At 42.0% G+C, this 22,076-nt stretch overlaps 2 protein-coding genes across 3 annotated transcripts; one reads left to right on the top strand and one right to left on the bottom strand.

The window, feature by feature from the left end:
• Window positions 1-1,136: 1,136 nt before the first annotated feature.
• Window positions 1,137-18,861, bottom strand: LOC117751346 (phosphorylase b kinase regulatory subunit alpha, liver isoform-like). The gene is made up of 6 exons (XM_034563155.1): window positions 18,825-18,861; window positions 18,380-18,570; window positions 3,086-3,139; window positions 1,842-2,078; window positions 1,551-1,751; window positions 1,137-1,454 (listed from the first exon to the last, which is right to left on the bottom strand). The coding sequence occupies exons 1-6, from the start codon at window positions 18,859-18,861 to the stop codon at window positions 1,281-1,283; spliced, it is 894 nt and encodes a 297-aa protein (XP_034419046.1). The 3' UTR covers window positions 1,137-1,280.
• Window positions 18,862-19,076: 215 nt separating this feature from the next.
• On the top strand, window positions 19,077-21,611 carry LOC117750390 (fibulin-1-like). Of its 2 annotated transcripts, none has more exons than XM_034561586.1 (2): window positions 19,077-19,266; window positions 21,108-21,611. In XM_034561586.1, exons 1-2 carry the CDS (start codon window positions 19,203-19,205, stop codon window positions 21,332-21,334), a joined length of 291 nt encoding a protein of 96 aa, XP_034417477.1. In that variant the 5' UTR covers window positions 19,077-19,202; the 3' UTR covers window positions 21,335-21,611. The 2 variants fall into 2 exon arrangements, 1 of the variants encoding a protein (XP_034417477.1); XR_004611807.1 differs by having other exon boundaries at window positions 19,083-19,274.
• Window positions 21,612-22,076: the final 465 nt, after the last annotated feature.

The following is a 22,076-nucleotide window of genomic DNA, read 5'->3' as shown; positions in this document are numbered from 1 at the left end:
GAAAGTGTTGGAATGGAAGTTATTTAAAACTTGTTTTCTTCCTTTCTGTGATTCTCAGACTTACAAAGACTCAATTCAATATAATCCGGACCTCTCTGCACTGCAATTTTATTCTTTATATATATACTTCATGAACTATATACAGTGTGTGTGTATGTGTGTGTGTATATATATAATAATAATCCATATAGCACTTTTTAAGATACTCCAAGACACTTTATATGTTACATTATACACACCGTAGACACAGCTACGGGGAGCAATGCAGGGTTAAGTGTCTTGCTCAAGGACACATCGACTAGGGCGGGGATTGAACTGCCAACCCCCTGATTGAAAGACGGGCATGCTAACCACTGACCAACAGTCGCCCCCATATATATATATATATATATATATATACACATATATATATATATCTATATAGATATATATAGATAGTATACATATGAAACCCTACTACATACCAGTATTAAAGCAGACCTCTAGCCCAACGTACCAGTAATAAATGTATCTTCACTTTACACAAATGAAGAAACCATCAATATGTTGAGGTTCGGCCACAACTTGACTCGTCATATCAGTAGCAAAACCTCAGGAGTGTCACACACAAAGACAAAAACCTCTTGGCGTTCAAGGTAAACAATGATTCTTGTTCCCATACGGGGTTATATTGATAAGACGACAGCTAATGCAAGTTTATGTATCACCACTGAACTATTAGAAATTGTTTTTAAGATGGATATATAACTTAAATATTTAAGGTAATCCATTACAGTAGAATAATAACTTATATTACTAAATACAAATAAAACAACAATGAAGAAAATAAAAATGATTGATTTGAGGGAAATAATTTGGGTGAACAAATTACATAGAATGTATTACTCCGATAACTGCCGAGCTCTGTAGAATTATAACCTGACACATTTGATTACAAGACAATTAACTGTTTATATAATATCCTCACACACACACGCACACACCACCAAGTTCAGAGATGTGCTAATATATTTGCAAATGTAAATTGACATATAATGCATATTAGTAAGTCCTGTAAACACACATTTGAGAATGTTTAAGAAATAAATAAGTTCACAGTTCAGACCTGAATTAAATCAGCTGCCAACGCCATGATGTTACATCAGTGTATGAGAGTTTCAGAGTTTATTGAAGAGTAAATACTCACAAGTACGACATGAATCATATGAGCTGATAATGAGAGGCGTTGCTGCCTTTGGCCAGGTGATCCTCTCCCTGTAAAACATGTCTCTTCAGCTGTTTCACTGCATCAGGCAGCTGGAGCTCGGCAGGAAGTCCTGCACATAAGTGATCGCTGCCTTGGACAGGTAGGTCATGGTGCCAAAGCTGCCACTAGGGGCGCTGTCGTAGAAAAAGTTGCAGATTCCTGTCGCTGGGTCCTTCTCCAGGAAATAATCACTGACACTGTGGGACTTCTGGGTAAGCAGAGGCAGGACAGAGAGAACCCCGGTCAACATACATGAACATCCCTTCAAATCAAATGTGCCTCTTGCCGTCAGCTGTCTCTGTACCTGGTCGCTGAGGAAGAGGTCGTTGGCCAGATGCAGGATGCGGTCCACATGTATAATGCCGCCAATGCTGTCCACGTCCACGTCGGCTACCAGGCCCAGAACCATCACAGTCTCCACAAGCAGCTGCCGGTACTCTGGTTGGGGGACGTGGTTCAGGACGGACTCGACCTGCACCGCAAACTTGATCTCTCCCTCTGTCATCTACAGAGAAAACACAGAGTTAAATAAATACACACACACACACACACACACACAAAGTCCTAAATCCAGCTTTAGTCTGTGGGACGCTACTTCTCTCGTGGTGGACGAGGGCAACACATAGCCATCGATGGACAGGCCATGGCACTTCTGCAGGATCTTCCAGACCTTCTGGTAGAAACCCACTGGTGCTCTGTTGATAGCTCCATCCAGCCTGCGTCTCCTCAGCCACTGGCCTTGCCTGTCCTCCCAGTGCAGCTGTCCATCTCCTGGACCGGGGCCCACTGGGGACAGGATCCCACTGGGGGTGGAGGAGGGGCTGCTGCAGCGCTGTGGTGAGAGAACAGAAATATACTTTTACACATATTCAGTGGAGCGTTTTACTGATTTTAAACCTTATCTCCATGTACTTTAAACACATTCCTTAGATACACCATTACACTTGTTAGTCATGGATGTACCACTCAGCACAGTTTTTCCCACAAACTAATTATTTCTTAAGAAATGATCACTTAAAAACACTTTTAGTTGTTCGTTTAGGAGGGTTTCACTTCCAATTGTTGATGGCACTTGGCTCTCGTTCCTATGGTGTTGAATGCACCGTTGTGAGCACTTTGTACACATTTCTTTAATGTAAACTATAATGCAGTCATCCTGGTTTTGGAGCTTAAAATATTTAAAGAGCTTTGTAGTCCTATAACGTTCTCACAATGGACAGTTAAAAGGTTTAAAATCGATAAATATCCTCTTTGATTCCACACATTCGTCTTCCTGTCAAAATCTCGTCTTCGGCCACTGACTTAAGTGACATCACTTCACGCAGCTCATTCTGGAGCCCCAAAAAAAGCTTTAGGAAACTTTATCCACACTATGCAGTCATACTCCCCAAGTCCTGTAAACAGACTCTGATGTTTGGGGTCGGGGGAGTTCCCCTTTAAGAGAGTGAATCGTCCCTCCTGCATCACCAGGTATATGGGGTACTGACAAGAGTAATAGCACATGCAGGTGTGTCACCGTAGCAATACATGTGATTAAGGTCTCTCACTCTCACACAAAGTGATACTTTTAGCCCGTATCTATAGTTATACAGTCCATGCAATCATTCATGCATATTAATACACCTCAGCAGACACGTAAAAGGACAAGGCTGGTGTTATTAATAATTATTTGTGATATAAATGTTGTATCTAATAAACAAAAAACAATGCCAGCCTTATCCTTGAATGCAGAGACACAAAATATGTTGCCGTCTCCACAAAATACTAAATACAAAACTACGGCAACCCAACGGAGGACAAATCCAATTAATTGGAAGCCGATGAGGTGAAATGGTTTACCGTGGAGCGAGGAGATGTGACATTGCTACTCAGGGAAAGACCGCCGCTGAAGATCTACACATGAGTATGGATGACAGAGAAGAGTTTGAGATGGTTCACATGGTTCTCGTACTACAGACGTGATGATACTGCAGCCACGCGGAGATGTTCTGGAGAGTGAAAAGCCTAACTCAACGTGTGCAACTAGTGGAAAGTAAAATGAGTTTACTACTGATCACAAGAACGACCATTTGACAAACGATGCCACTCCGATACTAGCACAGAATGTGTGTGGGCTACTTAAGGTCTGGATTGGTTCAGTAACGCGGGAATTGAAATGAAAGAAAAACACCTTCTCGACCAAAACCATTACTGAGTGATAGGAGTAACAAATCATAATCTCCTTTTTGGCAGCTCACTGAGATATGTGGCTGTTGAACCCTTTTCCCAGCTTGCAAGCTTGAATAAACGGAAAGACAACTTTGATTCCTTCGTAGACTCTGTTGCAATTGAATATTTGAACCACAACTCTCCTCCTGATCAAACATAGAAATCTTCCACCACACATACAATGCATTACTTACAGTTCAATCAAGTATGACTTCCAGCAACACACACTTCACCAGCAACTACCTGAGGGCCCAAAGTTGATATATTCCTGTCTATATTCTTCATCATCCTTCTGTTAGCGTTGTTCATAATCGTCTGCATGGGAAGAGCCTTTGAAAGAATTCAGCCAACAACTTCTCTCGTTCTGGTGGATTTATTTCTCTGATCACAAGCGAAGTAAAACGCTGATATTGCAATACCAGGGGAGTCACAACATCTCTGCCCTAGAACCGGAAAACCCGGCCTTTACATACACAGATTTCGTCACAGGTTTGTATGCATCATCCCAACTTCTAATTGGTGCTGAACTATCGAGGAGGGGGATAATTCCATCTCCTCCTCTCTCTTTCCACAGAACTGAGCCCTGCAAGGCCACGTTTTGGTTAGACTATTCAATGACATATGGGTGTGTTGTGAGAAGGCGCTACCTATTCTCGAGAAGCAGACATTCCCAGACACAAATCTCATCTTCTATTTGTTATTCTGAACTGGAGTAGCCTGACAAAAGCATAACATTATAACAATATATAAGCATTTATATTATCACTTCTCATCCTCGAGTAAGCTGGAGAGGTCCGACATATGCACCCTGCGATAGCATCCACTCTGTCACGTGACAGACATTTCAACACACTAATAGGATGACGTGTCTGTGTCACAGATGGAAACAGACCTCGCTCCATTAAAATAGCCATCCTGTAGCTTTCTGAGCTGTTGCTAGGATACATGGATCAATCAATGGACCCTATGAGATGTGAAGTCACAAAGACTCCGGGGAGGAAGCAGAGTTAATAATGTGCAATGGAGAGATGTAAATCCATCCATAAGGAGAGAGAGAAGAGGAGATAGGTGCTCAGTGTATCCTAAAACGTCCCCCAGCAGCCTATAAGCCTATAGCAGCATATCAAGGGGTTGGACCAGGGCAAACCTGATTCAGCCCTAACTATAAGCACTATCAAACAGGAAAGTCTTAAGTCTATTTTTAAATGAGGTGACTGTGTCTGCCTCCCGGACTGAAAGTGGAAGCTGGTTCCATAAAAGAGGAGCTTGATAACTGAAGGCTCTGGCTCCCATCCTACTTTTTAGGACTCTAGGAACCACAAGTAGCCCCGCATTTAGTGAGCGCAGCTCTCTAGTGGGGCAATATGGTACTACAAGCTCCTTAAGATATGATGGTGCATCACCAATCATGGCTTTGTAGGTGAGGAGAAGAATTTTGAATGTGATTCTTGATTTTACAGGGAGCCAGTGCAGAGCAGCTAATACAGGAGTAATGTGATCTATTTCCTTAGTTTTTGTGAGTACACAAGCTGCATCATTCTGGATCAACTGGAGGGACCTAAGAGACTTATTAGAGCAGCCTGATAATAAGGAGTTGCAGTAATCTAGTCTGGAAGTAACAAACGCGTGAACCAGCTTTTCTGCATATTTTTGAGACAAGATAATGCCGATATTCTTTACAGTGGTGTTGGATGCCAGGGCAATGCCATCTACAGAAACCACATCACCAGATAATTGATCTCTGAGGTGTTCAGGGCCGAGTAAAATAACTGTCTGAGTTTAACATCACAAAGTTGCAGGTCATCCATGTTTTTATGTCTTCAAGACATTCTTGAATTTTAGCGAGCTGGTTGGTCTCCTCTGGTTTGATCGATAGATATAATTGAGTATCATCTGCATAGCAATGAAAGTGTACGGAGTGTTTCCTGATAATGTTGCCCAAAGGAAGCATATATAAGGTAAAGAAAATTGGTCCAAGCACAGAACCCTGTGGAACTCCATGATTAACGTTGATGGTCATTGAGGCTTCATCGTTTACAAATACAAATTGAGATCGATCTGATAAATAGGATTTAAACCAACTTAGTGCGGTACCTGAAATGCCAATCGACTGATCCAGTCTCTGTAATAGGATGTCATGGTCAATGGTGTCGAATGCAGCACTAAGGTCTAACAAAACAAGTACAGAGATGAGTCCTTTATCTGATGCAATTAGGAGGTCATTTGTAAATTTGAACAGTGCTGTCTCTGTGCTGTGGTGTTTTCTAAATCCTGACTGAAACTCCTCAAATAAACTATTCTGATGTAGAAAGTCACACAACTGATTTGCGACTACTTTCTCAAGGATCTTAGAGAGGAAGGGAATGTTAGAGATTGGTCTGTAGTTAGCCAACACCTCTGGATTAAGAGTGGGCTTTTTCAGGAGAGGCTTAATTACAGCTACTTTGAAGGAATGTGGTACCTGGCCTGTTAGCAAAGACACATTCACAATATCCAGCAGAGAGGTGCCAATTAAAGGCAACACGTCTTTAAGCAGCCTCGTTGGGATGGGGTCCAGGAGACAGGTAGACAGTTTAGAAGTAGAAACCGTTGAGAACAATTGGTCTAGGTTAATGGGAGAAAAGCCATCCAAATATACACCAGGGCATACAGACGTTTCCAAGGCCACTCCTCTTGAGGACAGATCGGCACTGGTTGAGGGCAAGAGATCATCAATCTTGCCTCTAATAGTTAAAATCTTTTCATTGAAGAAGTGATTCTTCCAGATTGGTGGAACGCCATATGCTTTCAAGCTTTGGTGATGTTTGCTTTAGTTTGCGGGTCTGAGGGTTATACCAGGGAGCAAACCTCCTTTGCCTCACTGTCTTTTTCTTCAGTGGGGCTATCGAGTCTAGTGTCATTCTCAGTGAGCCAGTAGCACTATCGACAATATGATCAATCTGGGACGGACTAAAGTTAGCACAGGAGTCCTCCGTCACATTGAGACGTGGTATTGAATCAAATGCAGAAGGAATCGCTTCTTTAAATTTAGCTACAGCACTGTCAGTTAGACATCTGGTGTAGAAACTTTTGACTAACGGTGTACACTCCAGGAGTATAAACTCAAAAGTTATAAGGTAAAGGTCGGACAGAAGAGGGTTATGTGGGAAGACCTCCAAATGCTCAATGTCAATGCCATATGCAAGAACAAGATCGAGGGTGTGGCCAAAGCAGTGAGTGGGTTTCTGTACTCTGACAGAAGCCAATCGAGTCCAACAATGAGATGAATGCAGCACTAAGGCAATCATTATAAACATCCACATGAATATTAAAAGTTAGTTGAGAATCTCCTGTTGAGGGGATCTATCTCTCCTGGTGCTAAAACCCCCTTTAAACATAAAGAAAAAGAGAGAAGAGGCAAACGATGGCCGTGTTCTTTCCATATTCCCAAAGTTTCTAATTTTAACCCCGGCCGGAGACATTTTGTTGAGACACTGCAGCCCCGAGTAGCGTCACCAAACCCACTCTTTTATAAGTGCAGTAATTAGTATGTGCTGTGAGGTCACGCAACGATACAAAACGGGGCAAGAACACAAGAATATGTGCAGAATAAACGAACGCAATGCAAACGTGACGCGGTGGCACATGTTTTTAAGAGCTGGGCCGTGTTTTGTGTGGTTGCCCCCGAGATGGCAATATATTGCCACGTGTTCACACGTGATACACAATGTTCTTGTTTTCCTGTAGTCCAAGACAGAGAGACACTTTGATCCTCAACACGTTCCATTAGCAGATAATGGGAAGAACATGGTGCACAGTAAATAAATATGTAAACAGATACCACAACAAAACATCTTTCTCTTACCACGAGTCATATTGAGTCGTGCAGTCTTATTGGCCCATTTTTGTTTTATTTTGAGCGGGGATACATTTCATTGTGCTCAAATTGTGCAACATTACAGTTGTTTTTCATAATTTGAGGGAACAGGTGACCCACTGAGGATCACATGACCGCCAGTGGGCGAAATGTGTTGCTGGTTGGGATGAACCCACAGAGAATTCCAGTCCAACTCTGCGGTGATCCAGCCCCCGCCGGCTCTGCTGTTCTAGTTCACGCTCAGCGTTCTTGTTGTTCTCCAGACACGCCAGGCAGATGTTTCAGCAAGTTCATCTACTAAAACCAAGGTACAGACCAAGTCAGTGACGAGCTGGTGAATATCATTTTCTCAGGGGTAGGTGGAGACCAAAAGCAAAGCTAAAAGGAGAGTGAACGTTGCACTTACATCTCTCAGGTAGCAAGAAATGAGATCTCCAACTGAACACTAATGTTTCATGAAACAACTACAACAATGAGCAAAAGTAAATCCACTGAATGAAATGTTTATGTGGACATATTTAACTTTCCCTGTCCAGAGGGACAAATGATGCTGAGACTGGATGACAAGTCATGACCTGGATTCAAACCAAATAGGTTATGACGTGTATAACTAAGCTATCGCGGCACTTCTCAAGAGGATTGTTATGTTACGCGATGAGACAGAAGAGCACGGGAACATGAGATAAGGTAGTGTGTGTTGCGATAAGAAAAGATACCGGAGGACATTTTGGAGTTGACAAAAACAAAGTGGATTTATTCAGCATTCAGCAAGCAAAATCAATACGTGTACACAGGTCTGTAGGAAGTGGCTCTTTAGCACAGTGTTCCTCAACAGACTGAATTTCTAAGAGCTAACAGCAGGTTATACAGTCTCTAAGAGCATTTGTGATTGGACTAAAAAGTTGGAGGAGCCTCGTGGTTTAGACTTTGCGGTCCTCTAGTTGGAGCACAGGATGGTCCCATCCTCTTGGCTCACGCCCTTCTTGATGACGCACGGCGGGGTGCGATTGTTGCAATATATTCGCACCATTCTTTGTTCACTGTTAGGGCCATACCTTAACTGTTTCTTAATCTGTGAGGGGTCAGTTCTGTTTTGTACATATTGTTGCATATTCTGTACTTTTCCAGCTCGGGACAGATTTTGTTGTCTTCACCTCGTATAACCTCTTGGGGTTTGGGTTCCAATATGGATGCCACTTTATACCTAAAATGGCGGCAAACGTTGTACCAAGTTCAAGGGTTGTTTTAACAACTGTTTTAATTATCAACATGTGGGAATACATGAAAGGACCACCTTGATTTGAATATATAAGGACCTACACCACGTGTCATTTGACCTTTACTGTTCCTCGGAGCAGAGTGAGAGAGGAGAAAACACACCTATACCATATTATTTATGTCATTATTTAATAGGCTTGCTTACATATTATTATTTGTACAACTTGTTTCTTGAATATTGATTATGTTTTGTATTTACATTTGATAGGAACCATTTGTAAGTCCTATGTTGTGCTGGGACGCATTTAGTTGAAGACATGTGAAGCGGTAGAAGTTTTGTACTCCGCTAAAAGATTTAAGTTAAAGAATTTAAGTTACAGAAGTGACAACAAAGTGTTGGATATTCAAAGATTTGTTGTTTCTAAGTGGACCCATTTCCCTCTCGGTTGTGTGCAGCCAGCGAGTTCGACGGTGGATTGATGACGGTGGTGTTGACTGAAGTATTCCGAGACGAATAAATCCATCAGTAGCTGAAGAACTATGGTGTTGTGTATTTCCTGGAGGGAGTGATAGTCGAACTCGGACCTGCGTGATTTCCCGGACCTGCTCGTGCAAGACAGCTCGTCAAGACGGAGTCACAGATAAGCCACTGTTAAAGGACACACAAATTCATCCGTTTTTTCATGAAGACGTCCGTAAGTCAGACACTTAAGTTTGTGTTCTGAAAGGTGACACAAGGATTGGAAAATATAATGGACTGCAAGGGGCTGTGTGTAGTAGCCAAATAACATAACATTGTTTAACAAGATATTAAGGGGCATTAATGGAAGTGATTTAGTGATATTGATCATTTATTATTTCATTGAAAATAGTTAATTGATTTCCTTAAGAAAAGAGAATTTTGGGCTTGTGTGCATTTAAGAAAGCTGACATTTGGAGTGAAGTTTTCGATTCTGTAACATTTCAAATCTTTATAATGCCTACTTTATTTGAAGGGTTAATTTAAAAGACAGTAACCATATCCTATTCTTTTGAGTATTTTTGTAAAATGTTTGTTGTAAACTGCACTGCTTATATAAGACAACTTCAGGGTTCCCACGGTACCTGGAAACCATGGAAAACATGGAATTTATTTGTTCATTTTCCAGGTTTGGAAAAGTCATGGAAACAGAGTAAAAGTGATAACTTACATAGAAATTAAAACAGTTGTCCTGGACGATTTTATTGGATTATATGTAAAATAGTAATAAAATGAAACGATTGAGCACAAAATTAAGATGAGTTTATAAAAACCCTTTACATGTGAACAGCTTTTACTGTAGATAGAAATGGATGATCCCATGTCGTAGAGCATGCTCTTAGCATCCTATCTGGTATATTGGATGTTGGAATTTGATGCAGGCAACTTGGTGATATGGACTTTAAAAGTATAGTTTTGGATTGGTGGACTTCGGGAATAATAACCGAGAACTCGCGATCTCAATAGAAGGGTCAAATAAATGCATTTCCCAGCCAACACGGGAGCCCTGACATCTACAGTGAAACTTCTTATGCAAGTTTATCCTCAAACGTAAGTAGCTGTGTTTTAACTGTGTGGTAAACCTGGGTTTATCAACGTTAGTAAGTAAGCAGTGCAATCTTGCAAAGGAGCTCCAAAAGCACCCTGACAGGCCTGATGTCATGCTTTTTCAAGAGAGAAGAGCTGGCAAAGATCAGGACACCTCTCCAGCTCACTAAACTGGACCCCCAAGAGAAGCAAATCCATGTCCCACTCAAACACCTGGACATAGGATTTTCAACCAAGCAGGCTTTGCAGAAGGCATCTGAGAAGCTCCAGGAAAATCCAGTGAAAATCGTGGAGTTCAAAAAAGAATGTGTCTCCTTACTCGCAATGACCTGCAAGAAAATGATGGAGAGAAGTTCTCTCATGTATCCAGCTGTGCGGCATACGAGGTCCCTTGACCCTGTGATGATTGTGACAGAAACCGAAAGTGCAACAGCAATGTTTGAGGAAACTCCTTCAGGTTCTCCTCAATGCTGGATGGTGCCCTGCCACAGAGTGTGACACAGTTCTTTCTCAGTACGAAGCATTCTCACTCGATGTCAACACAAACCACAAAGTTCCAAGAATTTGTTTACAGCTGCAGACTTGATGAATTCTTCGGAAGATACCTCAGTGGCAAAGAAGAGTATGCAGAACTGTGGAACATCATGAAATGTCTCTTCACGCTGTCTCATGGACAAGCTGCAGTAGAAAGGGGGTACTCTGTTACCTGGTACCTCAAGCAACACTGCAGAGGAGCAAGGACAAGATATGAGATGTATCTGGAAGACCAGAAGAAGTTGAGAGAGCAAACCACAAAAGAGAAGAAAAGAAAGGAGCTCTGCCAATCCAGAAAATGAAAACAAAGCCGCAAAAAGTAATGGCAAGCACTGAAACAATGGAGAAAGAAGCACATGAAATGGCAGTCATGGCAGAGAAGAAGCACGATTTTACACTGCTGTCAAAATCAAATGCCTATCGGAAAGGGGTTGCTGATAAAAAGGAAGAGGTGGCAGCTCTAGACAAAGAGCTGCAAGAGTCTGTCAATAAGTTAAAGCAATGAGGTATGTGCAATAGCCTTTATGGATGTATGACATATTGTAATATGTATTGGTCACCCTCCTAAAGACAAATATAACACAATGTTAGCTTATGGAGATGACCAATTTTAACTCAAAATAACATTCTGTTTCAGATCTTCAGACTGTAGAGCGGAAGAGGAGTGGAGAGGGGGAGGAGCCAGGAGGGCACAGAAGGAAAGAGGGAGGAGGAAGAGAAGAGGGGAGAAGATAGAAGGATAAGAGAGTAGAGGATGACAGAGGAAAAGGGAGAAGAGTGGAGAGGAGTTGAGAAGAGTAGGAAGAGAAGACAGGAGCGGACACGAGAGGGGAGGTGTGGAGAGAAGAGGACAGGATGAGATAGGAGAGGAGTGGAAGAGAGAACATTGATCAATCCCAGTGCTCATGTGTCTCAAAGTTCCAGTTCAATAAATTGTTGTTCATCTACAGCTTGTTGCATTATTTCATGCATTTATATTATCAATAAGACATCATCTCTAAGCATTTACAATGTAGACTTGACTGGCACATATTTTAAATCGAGTAAGTAGTCAGGTGTCCTAGGGGGTTGGGTGTGTGAGGGGAGGGGGGCGCGAATGGGGGCGGAAAGCTTCAGGGGCCTATAGATCATCACTTAATATGGTACCTGGAAAATCAGGAGGTAGCATGGAAGTTTTTTCCAAGGTAAGCGTGGGAACCCTGAACTTGATTGTGTACAGGTTACTTTCAAATAATTAAAAATGTCACAAATAAGTAAAGAGAGTCAATATGAGGGATCACTCGTAGAACAAGTAGCAGAGACAGAGCCCACAGAAGAGTCTAGCGTTGTACAACAAGCGTTACAGTCTGAAGAGCTTCGACGAAGTGAGAGAGCTCGTACTTTAACAGAAAAAGGAAAAGAATTGCAGAAAGAAAAAACAAAAGAGCGACTACTTTACTTTGACAGTATTTCAGAACGCTGGAAAGCTTTAACTACGGTGGCTAAAAAATCTGTTATAAAACAGGATCCTAGCAACATCCTGCAAGAACACATCAGCAATATTCAAAGGGAATTATCTGAACTGAATAATGTTTATGAAGAATATCGAAGGATCGACAGCCCAGCTCACGAGATGCGCCGCAAACTGGATAAATGTATATCAGTCACCACTGTACACAACGCGCAGTCTCAAATTCAAGGAACAAAGGAGGAACTGATTTGGCCGGATGCAAGCTCTGTATTCGCATCTACGATTCCCAGTGTTTCATCTCCGGACTCCAAGTGTTCTAAGGCTACTTACATTCGCTCTAATGTATCCTCAGTTAAAAGACAAGAAGCCGCTGCCGAGTATGCAGCTACCAGAGCTGTATTGAAGATTATGGCTGAGCAAGAATGCCACCAAGAGAAACTGCAAAGACTTGAAGTTGAGGACAAGCTGATAGTTGCAGACCAAGAAGCAGATGCATTAACTCGCCGTCTTCAAGGCGAAAGAGAAGAGACTGAATGTAGGATGGAAAAGGAGAGACAAGAAGCGTCTCTCCTAAAGAAACAGCAAGAAGAGAATGCAGCAAGGAAAAAGTCTGTAGAAGACTTGAAAAGAGAGCTTGGATGTTTAGAGGAGCTAAAAAGACTGGATGCAGCCAGAGCAAGGCTTCAAGTCTATGATGAAAATGAGTTATAATATCCAGACCAAAGGCTTACTCCACATAAGTCTGAGCTGCCTACATTCGAGCAAGCAATTGATCAGGTGAACCCTGTGTATCAGGACCCACAACCACAAAGAAGAGATGTGGCTACAAGAAGTGTGCTTCAAAACGACACGGGAGAGCTTGTGAAAGTCCTGGCTGAGGCTATATTAGCAAATAGGCTTCCCATTGCAGAGCCGACAATCTTTAGTGGGGATCCACTCAAGTTTAATCATTGGAAGTCTTCCTTTCAGACCCTAATTGAGAGAAAAAATATTCCAACTGCAGAGAAAATCTTCTTCCTTCCGAAATATGTGGGAGGAGCAGCTAAAGAAGCTGTTGAAGGTTATTTTCTGATTGATTCAGAAGATTCATATCACGCAGCATGGGATGTACCCAAGGAACGTTATGACGAGCCTTTTGTGATTGCCAAGGCCTTCAGAGACAAATTACATGCATGGCCAAAATTAGCCCCTAAGGAGAGTGCCGACTTAAGATTTGTGGACTTTCTACGTAGTTGTGAATTCGCTCTTGCTCACAATGAAAGTCTAAGGGGGCGACTGTGGGTCAGTGGTTAGCAGGTCCATCTTTCAATCAGGGGGTTGGCAGTTCAATCCCCACCCTAGTCGATGTGTCCTTGAGCAAGACACTTAACCCTGCGTTGCTCCCCGTAGCTGTGTCTACGGTGTATAATGTAACATGTAAAGTGTCTTTGAGTATCTTAAAAAGCGCTATATAAATGAAATGGATTATTATTAAAGGTTCTTAATGATGATATTGAGAATCAAAAACTAACTGCCAAACTACCCGACTGGTTAAGTACCAGATGGAACCGAAGGGCCACACAATACCAACTGGAACACAGAAGGTTCCCAAGCTTTAATTATTTTGTGACATTCCTGTCAATGGAAGCTACTACTGCGTGCAACTCTGTAACATCTTACAACGCATTACGACAAAGTGAACCCGATAAAGATAAGATCAAGATCAAGAACCAAACCCCGGTGGCTTACAAGAACCAAACTGTAGGTGCCAAGATTTTCACAACCAACACCAGTGAAAGAAACATGTGTATATTGTAAGATATTACACAAGTGCCGCAAATTCATTCAGAGTGAGAGACTGTGCTTTGGATGTTTAAATACTGGACATCAATCTAAAAGCTGCATTATGAAATGCCCTTACCTTTCAAACAAGACAGACCAAATCTACCCAACAATAAGTCATGTGCTGTTCAGTGTCTAAAAGGCTTGGAACGAAAGCTCAAGAGAGACCAGAAATACTGCTCAGACTACATGAACTTTATGAAAGATATTATTGCTCGTGGTGATGCAGAGAAAGTTCCCGAGGAAGAACTCAACAATCAACCAGCTTGGCATATTCCCCATCACGGAGTATACCAACCTCAAAAGCCTGAGAAGATATGCGTCGTCTTCGATTGCTCAGCAAGATTCCAAGACACGTCATTGAATGATCACCTTCTTACTGGGCCAGAGCTCACAAATACCTTGGTGGGAGTTCTCTGTAGGTTTCGCAAGGGCCCGATTGCTATTATGTGTGATGTGGAGCGAATGTTCCTTCAGTTCCATGTAAGGCCGAAAGACCAAGACTGCCTGAGGTTCTTATGGTGGGAGAATGGTGACCTGGCGTTTCCACCATCAACATTCCAGATGAAAGTCCATCTGTTTGGGGCAGCCTCCTCACCCGGCTGTGCCAATTTTGGTCTTAAACGTCTAGCCATTGAAGGTCAAGATCAACAACATTAATATAATAACGTGTGTTTGATCTTTGATACAGTAATGTGGGTTTTAATAAATAAAATAAAATTAAATGGATTTATTTTATAATATTAGAGAAATTTGCATTTATATTTTTACATTTATAGTAATGCAGGTACAATATTTGTACACTCTAATAAACAATAATCAAATGCAAAGACAGTTATTTAACAATATGCTCTGGAGGAATAAATCCATTTAATTTTATTATATTTATTAAAACCCACATTACTGTATCAAAGATCAAACACACGTTATTATATTAACTTTGTTCAAAGCTTTTTTGTCACAGTTGAGAAGAACTTAACTCAACAAATAATTGTGAGCTGCTAAGAACATGTGTGACAGATGTGGTCTGGGACAGTGGTTCTCAACTGGTCTGGCCATCACCCCTGAATGACAAGCCGAGACCCAAATCGAGGAACATTTTCAACTTCTCAAATTGATTTAATGAAAAGATGGTGCCGTTTTAATCTGAGATAGTAAAGAATATCACAGTATGCACAAACAAACTAGTTAGAAATATTCCCTTTTACAGTCAATTATAAACCAAAAAGTGCATCTTAAGGACACAATGTAATACAACATAAATAACTATTCAGTAACTTCAGACTTTAAAACAAATACTCAACAAAAATACTCAACAGTGCTTTCATGCACAAATAGGAAATAAAAAAAATCTAGTGAGAAGTAGTTTAAAAAAGCCTCAACAGATGTAATTCATGGCTCACTCACTGAATCTATGACAAGGACCGCGGGCCACATCCGGCCCGCCACGTCATTTTATATGGCCCGCGGGCCTTGTGTTTGACACCTGTGTCCTAGATTCAGTGAGTGAGCCATTAATTACATCTGTTGAGGCGGGCCTTGTGTTTGACACCTGTGCTCTATTCAGCCCACGGCCCAAGATTTAAAAAGGAGTGAGGCAGTTTCTGGAGCTGGCGGGTTACTACAGACGGTTCATCAAGAACTTTGCTGCCCAAGACTAAAAGAGGGGTGAGGCCATCTCTGGGGCTTACTACAGACGGTTCATCAAGAACTTTGCTGCCCAAGACTAAAAGAAAGGTGAGACCATTTCTGGGGCTTACTACAGACGGTTCATCAAGAACTTTGCTGCCCAAGACTAAAAGAGGGGTGAGGCCATTTCTGGGGCTTACTACAGACGGTTCATCAAGAACTTTGCTGCCCAAGACTAAAAGAAAGGTGAGGCCATATTTGGGGCTTACTACAGACGGTTCATCAAGAACTTTGCTGCCCAAGACTAAAAGAAAGGTGAGGCCATATTTGGGGCTTACTACAGACGGTTCATCAAGAACTTTGCTGCCCAAGACTAAAAGAAAGGTGAGGCCATATTTGGGGCTTACTACAGACGGTTCATCAAGAACTTTGCTGCCCAAAACTAAAAGAAGGGTGAGGCCATCTCTGGGGCTTACTACAGACGGTTCATCAAGAACTTTGCTGCCCAAGACTAAAAGAAAGGTGAGGCCATATTTGGGGCTTACTACAGACGGTTCATCAAGAACTTTGCTGCCCAAAACTAAAAGAAGGGTGAGGCCATCTCTGGGGCTTACTACAGACGGTTCATCAAGAACTTTGCTGCCCAAGACTAAAAGAAAGGTGAGGCCATATTTGGGGCTTACTACAGACGGTTCATCAAGAACTTTGCTGCCCAAGACTAAAAGAAAGGTGAGGCCATATTTGGGGCTTACTACAGACGGTTCATCAAGAACTTTGCTGCCCAAGACTAAAAGAAAGGTGAGGCCATATTTGGGGCTTACTACAGACGGTTCATCAAGAACTTTGCTGCCCAAAACTAAAAGAAGGGTGAGGCCATCTCTGGGGCTTACTACAGACGGTTCATCAAGAACTTTGCTGCCCAAGACTAAAAGAGGGGTGAGGCCATTTCTGGGGCTTACTACAGACGGTTCATCAAGAACTTTGCTGCCCAAGACTAAAAGAAAGGTGAGGCCATATTTGGGGCTTACTACAGACGGTTCATCAAGAACTTTGCTGCCCAAGACTAAAAGAAAGGTGAGGCCATATTTGGGGCTTACTACAGACGGTTCATCAAGAACTTTGCTGCCCAAAACTAAAAGAAGGGTGAGGCCATCTCTGGGGCTTACTACAGACGGTTCATCAAGAACTTTGCTGCCCAAGACTAAAAGAAAGGTGAGGCCATATTTGGGGCTTACTACAGACGGTTCATCAAGAACTTTGCTGCCCAAGACTAAAAGAAAGGTGAGGCCATATTTGGGGCTTACTACAGACGGTTCATCAAGAACTTTGCTGCCCAAGACTAAAAGAAAGGTGAGGCCATTTCTGGGGCTTACTACAGACGGTTCATCAAGAACTTTGCTGCCCAAGACTAAAAGAAAGGTGAGGCCATTTCTGGGGCTTACTACAGACGGTTCATCAAGAACTTTGCGGCCCAAGACTAAAAGAGGTTTACTACAGACGGTTCATCAAGAACTTTGCGGCCCAAGAATAAAAAAGGAGGAGAAGGAGTGCCTGGCCATCCGGTGGGCGGTCGACTCCCTGCGCTACTACCTCCTGGGCCTACGTGCCGTGGTCTAAATATAGCGACCTAATCTGCACTCGTTTGTAGGCTATGATATGGATAGCATGCGCTAATTGAGGGCATGGGGGGTTAGAGAAGCTTGTGTGTGCCTGATTCAAATCGTTTGTGCCCTTTGTTACAATAGCTGGAAATCTCAGTCTATTGGGCTTGTCAGGTGATATGGGTCTATCGTTCCATTTTGCCAAAGGGTCTTTATCCTGCTGTTGAATAGGAACCGTCACATTGGGAAACCTACAAGGTGGGAGATGAAATACAGGTGCTTTTTTTGGTTCATTCCTACCAGAGACCAGGCTACCTCTGGTTTTCTTCACTTGAATTGGTGGGAGAACCAGAGTGGGTGTCACTGTTGAACCTCTAGAGGGTGTTATGGGGGCATTAAATGACAAAGATGGTATTCTTGCCTTTATGCCTCCTTTTTTTGGTTCATCCATACCAGAGACCAGGCTACCTCTGGTTTTCTTCACTTGAATTGGTGGGAGAACCAGAGTGGGTGTCACTGTTGAACCTCTAGAGGGTGTTATGGGGGCATTAAATGACAAAGATGGTATTCTTGCCTTTAAGCTTCCTTTTTTTGGTTCATCCCTACCAGAGACCAGGCTACCTCTGGTTTTCTTCACTTGAATTGGTGGGAGAACCAGAGTGGGTGTCACTGTTGAACCTCTAGAGGGTGTTATGGGGGCATTAAATGACAAAGATGGTATTCTTGCCTTTATGCCTCCTTTTTTTGGTTCATCCCTACCAGAGACCAGGCTACCTCTGGTTTTCTTCACTTGAATTGGTGGGAGAACCAGAGTGGGTGTCACTGTTGGACTTCTAGAGGGTGTTATCGGGGCCTTAAATGACAAAGGTGGGATTCTTGCCTTTATGCCTCCTTTTTTTGGTTCATCCCTACCAGAGACCAGGCTACCTCTGGTTTTCTTCACTTGAATTGGTGGGAGAACCAGAGTGGGTGTCACTGTTGGACCTCTAGAGGGTGTTATCGGGGCCTTAAATGACAAAGGTGGGATTCTTGCCTTTATGCCTCCTTTTTTTGGTTCATCCCTACCAGAGACCAGGCTACCTCTGGTTTTCTTCACTTGAATTGGTGGGAGAACCAGAGTGGGTGTCACTGTTGGACCTCTAGAGGGTGTTATCGGGGCCTTAAATGACAAAGGTGGGATTCTTGCCTTTATGCCTCCTTTTTTTGGTTCATCCCTACCAGAGACCAGGCTACCTCTGGTTTTCTTCACTTGAATTGGTGGGAGAACCACACTGGGTGTCACTGTTGGACCTCTAGAGGGTGTTATGGTGACCTTGACATCTAGAACAGAGGAGGCCATCTCTGAATAGAGCGGTGTGAGAGCCTCATCTATCTCAATGGGAGATGGCACTTGAGGCGATTTTGCAACTGGAATCTCTTTTATTTTCAGGAAGTCCTTCTCTGTAAAGACAATAAAAAAACACATCAGTACAAGGGATTCAGCACTACATTAACAGCTGTAATTGTAACATAAATTATCATATTGTATACATTAAAGCTAAATAGCTTACCCCAGAACTCTTCGAAGTCAAAAGAAACCAGTTTTGGATACGTTCCAGCATGACAGCTTCTAAAACTGATAAGCTCTGTCATATAATTACTTAAAAAGTCTGGGATGTTGGCAGGTTCTGCAAGAAGTACAGCTCTTGAGATACTCTCCACCAAACTCTTCAATCCGTACGGGAACGTCATCTCAAAAGATTTTCAATGCTATGTCCAATGCAAAATGTCCAATTTGATTTGCTTTCGGTCTACTTACAAACTTTTCTTGTCTTGGTCATCAAAGCCACATTCTTTTAGACGTCACTAAATCGTGACGTCAAAGAATGCTGTATTAGGAAAGCCAAATTCTGCGGAATTCCCCGATGCGTCTTGCCCCGCCCATTTCTTGTCCGTCCTTCGATCTGGCAAATATCCCAGAATGCATTTCGCACCAGCAACACGGAACAATGGCGGACGAGAGAGACGACACAACTGTAAATTGACATTTTCGAAATTGTCCAGATTCAGCCTACTTAAAAATATGTTCGGAGATGTGGGGACCTGATAGCGGGACCGGGAAGTCTCGCCAGCACCGGGCGGTCAGCGCGTCCTCAGGTACCCAGGTAGGACTTCTTTTAATGATCCGCTGGCTCTGATGTCTCCGAAGTGGTTAAACGTGAGATAATTTAGTTTGGAGATTCTAATGAGCAATATTTAGTCTCAGAGTTTATCATTTGTTCACAGCCAGTTTGACGAGGGTCATGTTCATATTTATAACTTTATGTTGAACTAGAGCGCTGTCTTTTTACTTTTGGCCGAATGATGTGCTTGCCTTCATCCATATTATGCAGGCTTGTTATACTAATTAGTTATCATTGAGTATTATGACTAACATTTAAGTAATATAGATTTCACAGGCGAAGCGCGCGTGCGCAGTGTGTGTGTTTCTTTTAGCGCAATATGAAAGTTGAATGATGCGGCTGTGCATTCGATAACCTGGCACTGCCTTCAGTTTTCAAACAATAAAAGAAAGAATATAAATGTTCAGAGCTTGAAATTAAACGGGCAAAGTATGGAAGTACCAAGCAGCTTATCGAGTTTAAAGGATTTTGGATCCTCTAAGGCTATAATCTGTTTTAAATGCTATCGATTTTAACTTTAGCCAGCAGTGAACAAAGAGAGCCTTTGACCAATAAGCTGTGTCATTAAAGCAATATTTTACTTCTGCACAGGATTTCACTGTTAACACCATGAATAACCTCCGCACGGCTGGCGGAGGCAGTTAACCTCTCAATGTTATCTGTCCTCTGAAGTCAATCACTATAAGCGTTCATTATTGTTTTACACCAGTTGTTATGAGTGTGATCGTTAGACCTTTTCAGCGGTGTGTTTTTCACCTTTTGGCAGATTTTCAGGAATAATCATCCCTGTAGGTTTGCGGTAGAAACTGAAAATGCTCTCCTAAATCAGCGCTTGAGGGCACTGACTCTTTATGACTGTTTTTGTTGTGAATCCGGCAGACTACGCTTGAGGAAATGATCCCCAATCCATTTGTCAATGTTTAAGAAACAGAATATTTCTTTTAGCTCGTTCAAAATTGATAAACAAATAAATTCAGTTGTCAAAACTAGCCTTTTCCAGTTCAGGCACTCTGAAAATATATTGAGAATTATTAATGTATTGTTGTTTTTTACCTCTTCGATTGGACTACCGTCACTCTATGCAAGTGGACATGAAACAGCCGTCTCTTTGTCGTCTGCTCGTCTTCTCGTTGGAAAACGAGAACAGGATAATGCATCACAAGTATCAGCTGCCCTCTAACTGCTTCCTGTGTGTTTGAGGATTCATTGTCTGTTGTGTTGCAGTTCCATTACTATTACTATATTTTACCGCCCTGCATCATCTTCTTTTAGTGTTGCACCCTCAACACCTCCACACACTTTATTAAACCTTAGTTTAATAAATTATGTTGAGTCCCTTTTTGACAAACTCCCTGAGCCAGTTTGAGAAACCTCACAGAGCCGTTATGATGGCTGGAGACTCAGTCTTGTTTTAGAGTCTCCATAGCACATAACTAAAATGTTAAACTCTAGTTACCACCTAACACATGTGATTTGTTGTCTCCCAAATTGGTATAAATCCAACATTTAACCCATTCATGTTAGGACTGCTGCAGAACAGTTTTACTAATACTGCAGTATTTTTGCAACAGAGCAGAGAGAGAGAGAGAGAGAGACACTACTTTCTTCTTTTATTTACCTACTATTAGACATTTTACTTCCTTTTAGAAAAGTAGTCAACTTCAGAAAGGGAATTTACATTAAAAAAAGCAGCACCATGCAAAACAAAGTTTGTTTTCTGTAATGCAACTTTGTCCCCATGGTTTTACAGTTTTGACAATAAAAGATAATAGAAAAGGTTGGTCACGTTCTCCTAAAAGTATTTTTCTCATCCAGATATAGACGAGTGTGCTGTTAACCAGGGGCTCGGTGCGTGTGCGGAGCAGTGCCATAACGCACCAGGATCCTACCGGTGCTCCTGCTCGTATGGTTACACCTTAGCCGGAAACGACCACAGCTGCATCGCAGAGTGTCCACCTGGCTACAGGAAGCAACCCACGGCAACAGCACCGGAGAATTCAACTGCACAAGCTCTCAGGGAGGATTGTGTCGGTAGGACATAACGACATGAATGCTGAGTATGTCCACCATGTTTCTCCAAAGGAATCCTCAATATATTTCTGCGTGTCCACACAGATATAAATGAAGTGCCATGAGGAAGCGTGCGAGTGGCAGTGTGTCAACCTGCCATTTCTTTCTTAAAACTGTATTTTCCCCAATTGATTAAAAAATGGATTAGTTAATAATTGACCCATTTGAATTTCAGATTCTTGTGTTTGTGTGTTTGTGTGTGTGTGTGTGTACATATATTGTAAATAAATAAACAAATCTGTGTGTTAATCACCGTTTTCAGTCATTAACATGATTGGTGTGAATGCTGGAAGCATTTTTTGATTCTTAACCCCTGCTATTACTTATTCAAACTTAAACGTTTCATATTTTTAAGACTTATATATTTGGCCATAAGAGCGTGAAACTCCAATCAGCTGCCACAAAGTGTTAACTATCTGAAGGACAGCCAACAGTACCAGCTTTTTGACCTGCTCCCACTTTAGACACACATGTGTTAATCAGGGGATCCTGAAGAAAAAAGTGACCAATCAGCGCTCCTACTCCTGGTTATAGAAAATGATGTGGCAGTAAATAAACAAATGATAGGTTACCATCGTTAGTTAAATGATTTTATTACTGCATGAACATTTGTAATGCTCGCGTTTTTAGGTCCGCGTTAAAATATATCAACTTTTACTGTTTCTGCTTTTAAAATGAAAGTGTTGGAATGGAAGTTATTTAAAACTTGTTTTC

The sequence above is a fragment of the Cyclopterus lumpus genome, chromosome 3 (genome assembly GCF_009769545.1).
Source record: "Cyclopterus lumpus isolate fCycLum1 chromosome 3, fCycLum1.pri, whole genome shotgun sequence".
NCBI lineage: Eukaryota > Metazoa > Chordata > Actinopteri > Perciformes > Cyclopteridae > Cyclopterus > Cyclopterus lumpus.
This window is presented reverse-complemented; position numbering and strand designations above follow the sequence as displayed.